Raw genomic sequence first — 5,191 nt, 5'->3', positions numbered from 1 at the left:
TGGTGTCAGCTGTGAAAGCCAGGGGACGAGGAAGAGGGCGGTAGGGGGACAGTGAAGAGGCAGCAGGCCTTAGAGGAGGGGACAGGCGAGGAAAGCGTAGAACGCAGGGAAGAGGAGCCGTGGGGTGAACCCTGGCGAAAAGGGCTGCCCCAGGGCCAAAGAGGGCCCTGTCCTTCCGCAGCACCCCACCCTCCGGGAAGCACACCGGCCGCCGCGGCTCGGGGCTGGGCTCCACGGCACGCGGCGCGCGAACCCCTCCGACCCAGATAATGCGTCCGTGGTCCAGCCATCGACACTTTAATTGGAGACAGAGATGGAGCGAGCACCCCTCCCATGTCCTCCCGGAAGCTCCGGCCCTTCTCCGGTTCCGCTGACCAGGCGTCCTCCATCTCAGGCCCTGGGCAGCAGCTTCCCGAGCCGTCCCAGAAGCGCGGTCTGCAGCGCGCGGGGGAGAAAGTGGACGAGCAGGCCGAGCGCTGCGAGCGCCAGGAGCAGCCAGAGCGCGCGCGCGCTCGCGTACAATGGAGTCAACCTGCGGGCGGGGCTCAGCGGGGTGGGAGGGGCTCAGCGGGGGCGGGGCGCCTGCGGCCCCGCCCCCTGCCAGGCCATCAGGCCCCTCCCACAAGCCCCCCGACCCGCCCCGTCCGGTCCCGGCTTTCTCGGCCCCTGGCGCCCTCCCACGATCCCCGCCCGGGTCCTCACCTTTGCTGCGCCGAGCGCGCGTAGCCCTGAAAGTAGCGGAGGCGTGCGAAAAGGTAGACCAAGCCGCATAGGGCCGCCGTACCTGGGGGAGGGAGGGCGGGGCAAGGTGAGCCGACGGGCGCGGGACCCGGGGCTGCGGGACAGACGGGGCGGGCGCGCCTGTCCCGAGCGCAGACCTTCGTGAAAGAAGATGCCGGCGACCCAGAGCGTGGCCAGGAACAGCGGGAAGTACTCGCTGCAATTCACCCTGCGGTGGGGGCGGGTGGCATGAGGGCGCCGACGGAGGCGTGGGGCGGGGAGCTCGGACCCTGCGGGCGCCCGGGATCGCTCACTTCCGGCCCCGCGCCCTCCCGCCAAATCTCACTGGGCTCGGTAGACGCGTTCGAACTCCGGCGGCCCGGTGGTGAGCGGCGGAGACACGCGGAAGGCTCTGCGCGCGGAGATCACCTGCAGGGAGAAATAGACTGGGGGCGAGAAGGGGCGGGAGTCAGGTCTCCCTGCCCGGAGGCCCGCACCCTCTGTCCGTTCCCACCTTTTCTCCGCCCTCTCCACGCCGACCTTGTCACGACTCCCCTTTAAAGCTCTCCTGGAAAATAAAGGCCAGCCAAGGGGCTCTCTCGCCCCCACCCCTTGTTTCTGGGCCCGCCCTGTATCTAAGATGCTCAAGAGGGAGGGCAGTGTGAGGGCCTGGGATGCCAAGAGGCCCTGTCCCCCCACCCTCACCCCACCTCCCCAGACACATCTGTACCGGGGAGGGACCGGAAGCCCAGGACTTGGCTCCTGAATCCTTTGATTTGCAAAACACAGGCAAATGTCTAGCTCCTACTCTTTATAGACACAGACCTTGACCTTGGGGGTCCCTGAAGAGGGCACACAACTGGGGCTTGAGGGCAGAGGTGGCTCATTCTTCCAGGTACAGGAGAGGATACACTCTGCGGTCTACAGTTTCTGGCCCCCACCTACAGGGCCCACTAGGCGGGGAGGATCTCTTGACCCTACATCAGGCCAGGCTCCTGCCTTAGTTTCTCTGTTCAGGTGTTCTGGACCCCAACCTAAATCTGACAGATATTCCCTCCCCTCACCCCAGGTGGTTGCTGCTGGGACACTTCTAGTCCCACCTGGACCTCCTGGGGCTCTGTCTCCCTCCATTTCAGCATGGGTGGCTGTGGAGGGTCAGCTGGCCCCAGAGGATCTGCATGCACAGGGGCCCCCACCGCACACACAGCCCTGGTGCTGGTTGTCCCCAGCTGTCTTCCAGCAACTCCTGTGGCCTTGGTGCCATATACCTTCCAAGGTGCCCTGTGGGTGCCGAGGGCATGCGTACCATCAGTGTAGGACCTGGAGGAGGCCCGGTGGCTGCATGAGGAGGGCTAAGAGACAAGCTTGCTCATGAAGCAGATCGATTCAGCCCCCCAGCAGGGCCCCTGCTCAGGCTATGCCTTGTCCTAGCCCCTACAGCGTGGGGTCACGGTGTCCCAAGTGGCAAGGATGCCTAGCTTGGGAATGTGTCCTCTAGGGCTAGCCTAAAAGGCCAACACAGAGGCCACTTTGGGGACTCAGGGAGCAGGTTCCAACCCTGTCCAGCTCTATGCGGATCCCAGCATAGAGAGGATGCCTTTGAAGGCAGAGCTGGGTTCTCCTGGGAACCCCAGCAAGAGGACAGTGGGAGAGGAAAAGGGTGGGAGAGGACAAGGGCAGGATCCGTTTGAGCAGGGCTGCACCAGGCCCATGGCTGCCCCTCTTCGAGACCCACAGCCAGAACCATGCAAGCTTCTCAGTCTTCAACTGAGGCCAGAAGAGATGGGGCCCCAGGACTCTGGGCGTTCCAGACTTTGCCTCTGCCCCTACCATCCCCCCCCTCCCGGGCCCTCCAGCCCCTCCCCAGGGTCTGGAGGGCAGAAGGCAGGCTGCAGGAGTCCAGAGCCCGTCCACCTTCCCAAACAGGAGCCATCTCACCTTGCAGCAGGACTCCCAGGAGGGTGACAGTGGCCAGAAGAGCCACCTCGTCCTGCATGGTGCTGGCAGCTCTACGGGCCCAGGCTGGTGTGTGAAGAGAGTCACTGCAGAGCACTTCTCGGGCCCCAGTCTGCGGGCTCTCTCAAGAGGCTGGCCAGGAAAGGAAGACTGGCCCTTCTCCCCGCCCCTTCTCAGGGGAGGGGGCCTGAGGGAGGGCGTGAAAGCCCACAGCCAGTGAAAGGGCAGAAGCCTGAGCAGGCGGAAACCAGGGCCAGACGGAGCCCAGGGAAGGATGGAGCAGCGGCCTGGGGGCAGCCTGGCCACTTCCTGCCAATCATTGTTTTGTTTTGTTTAAGATTTTACTTATTTATTTGAGAGAGGGAGAGCAGAAGGAGAGAGACCAGTGGACTCCACACTGAGCGCGGAGCCCTATGTGGGGCTCAATCCCATGATCATGACCTGAGCCAAAACCAAGAGTCAGAGGCTTAATGGACTGAGGCCCCACCAGGCGCCCCTTCCCGGTCATTCTTGCCTCTTCTGTGCCTAGCGTTGTGCTGGCAGAGCCCCAGGCATCTGCCCGAGCCTCCTACAGCCTTGCGTGGGCCTGGCTCCCTTGTCCACGCAGCATCCTCCAGGACCTGCACCTGCAGCAGTCTCCGTTGGCTCTCCGGACCTCCCCTTGTCCTGAGTCTGGTCCCAGGAAACCAGAAGGTCCTCCCCAATGTCCCCCTCCCCCGCCAACTCCCTCCTTTGGCTATCACTTTTCACTGACCATCAAGTCCTTCTCATTCTCAAATCCACCCCATGCCACCTTCCGAGCCCTGCCCTGCCTTGGTCGTCTCTCATCGGGGCACAGGTCACGGGCTCCTCGAGGGTTCCCAGCCCCACCCCACCCCCACCCATACATGCTCACATACCTGTTTCCCCCACCGCCCAACCAGGGCTGTGATGGAACATAGAACCCTGATGTAGGACTGTCCCTGCACCCAGACCACACTGGGCACAGCCACGTCCCTGCTCCCCTCAGGAAACCTGATATCTGCCAGCTTCACAGCTACTTGGGCTCTGTGCACAACAGACCACCTGAAGATGACCCTGCTAGCCTGGCACGGTGGGTCAGACCCCTCAGGATCCTTGAACCCATCCTCTCCTGGGGCTCTGACCCTAGAATGGTCACCTGCTGTTCCCACCTGCCCAGCGCCCCCCCCCCCTTGGGGGATCCCAACCCTTCATCTTCCCAGGTCCTATGGTGTGGACAGAGCTGCCTGCCACCCCTCCCAGGCCTGAGGGATGGACATGTGAGTCAGAACTGACTGTGCTGGCCAAGGCTAATTCAAGAGGGTGAGATGCAGTTCTGGAAACTTCCTTAGAACTTTGGGAAACTGAACTCATGGGGGGGGGGAGGAAGATTTCTGAGGGCCCTTTATGGCCACTGGCCACCCCGAGGAGGAGAGAGCCAACACGAGGCCACACTGGGAGGAAGGAGGTGGCTGATGTCCTGGAGCCCCAGGGCCAACTTGCCCAGCGTAACCCTCTAGCCGGGCAGGCTTGCCATTTCATAGGCAGCCACTTCTTCCTTTGGCTAGGGCTGTTTGGAGCTGGGTTTGGTCAACAGTGGCAGAGCCCAGCCTGATAGGGGCACATGGGCAGAAGCTGACAAGGCTGAACGCACAGGCAGGCCCGGCTGCAGGAGGGATGAAGTGGCCGGGTCCTTGGGGCAACCGCCTCTGCATTTAGTCCTGGGCCGTTGTGAAACCCTGGCACCCTCTGCCTGGTTGCTCTGGGGGAGTCTCCACATGTCAGCGTCCTGGGACCCCAGGAGCTCTGTCCTTGCCACCTAGTGTTGTGGCATATGGAAATTAAGTTCTCAGTCACAGCCTGAGCAGCTGTGCTAGGCTGCCTCTGCCAGGGAGAGTAGCTGCTGCTGAATCCCGCACAGAGTTTTTATTTATTTATTTTTTTTTATCAGAAACAAGGACAGATGTCTCCAACCATGGAAAGGAGTAAAAAGCAGCAAATATCTTCCCTAGGCATAGGCACTCAGGGAGTCAGTACTGGGATAAGGGAGGAGCAGACGTTTGTGTTAGCAATCTCCAGGTACAGAAAGGGGAGGCTGAAGTCACATTCCTTCCTAGCTCCTAACTCATGTGCTGTCCCTGGGGATCATGGGATCCTATTCCCACTGGGCCACTGCATTCAACAGCTGAGAACAGGACCGAAGCTGACACTCACCCCTTAGGGCTTACAATATATTTTCTAAGAATAATTCCACAGTTCCCCCTTGCCTTGTCAACTATAATGAGAAAGGATCATTAAAAGCAGTATGCCCATGTCAAACCGAGAGTAGAAATTGAACCCAGGGAACCAATTTTTTTCTCTGGACTGAGCACACAGAAACGTCCCTGGCATTCTTCATGATAGCCTGTTACTTCCCTGTAATTGTGCTTATAACCTAAATTTCAAATTTTCTTTTTTTTTTTTTTAAGATTTTATTTATTTATTTATTTGACAGAGAGAAATCACAAGTAGTTGG

General features: G+C 60.5%; 1 protein-coding gene across 3 annotated transcripts; it reads right to left on the bottom strand.

Moving 5' to 3' along the window:
• Positions 1-281: 281 nt before the first annotated feature.
• Positions 282-2,836, bottom strand: LTC4S (leukotriene C4 synthase). Of its 3 annotated transcripts, none has more exons than XM_059416177.1 (5): positions 2,659-2,836; positions 1,067-1,166; positions 879-949; positions 703-784; positions 282-544 (listed from the first exon to the last, which is right to left on the bottom strand). In XM_059416177.1, the coding sequence occupies exons 1-5, from the start codon at positions 2,714-2,716 to the stop codon at positions 391-393; spliced, it is 465 nt and encodes a 154-aa protein (XP_059272160.1). In that variant the 5' UTR covers positions 2,717-2,836; the 3' UTR covers positions 282-390. The 3 variants fall into 3 exon arrangements, with proteins under 3 accessions (XP_059272160.1, XP_059272161.1, XP_059272162.1); XM_059416178.1 differs by having other exon boundaries at positions 282-532; positions 2,659-2,832; XM_059416179.1 differs by lacking the exon at positions 2,659-2,836 and adding an exon at positions 1,821-2,041.
• Between the last annotated feature and the right edge of the window lie 2,355 nt (positions 2,837-5,191).

The sequence above is a fragment of the Mustela nigripes genome, chromosome 12 (assembly GCF_022355385.1).
Source record: "Mustela nigripes isolate SB6536 chromosome 12, MUSNIG.SB6536, whole genome shotgun sequence".
Classification (NCBI taxonomy): Eukaryota; Metazoa; Chordata; class Mammalia; order Carnivora; family Mustelidae; genus Mustela; species Mustela nigripes.
Note: the sequence above shows the minus strand (reverse complement) of the source record. Positions and strands in the feature narration are given on the sequence as shown.

Bases quoted from the DNA above. Each gene is read 5' to 3' on its own strand.
- LTC4S (XM_059416177.1), bottom strand. From the start codon at position 2,716: ATGCAGGACGAGGTGGCTCTTCTGGCCACTGTCACCCTCCTGGGAGTC. The intron at 1,167-2,658 runs GTGAGATGGCTC...TCTCGCCCCCAG, and splicing joins CCTGGGAGTCCTGCTGCAAG to TCTATTTCTCCCTGCAGGTG. The intron at 950-1,066 runs GTGAGATTTGGC...CCCCCACCGCAG, and splicing joins GAACGCGTCTACCGAGCCCA to GGTGAATTGCAGCGAGTACT.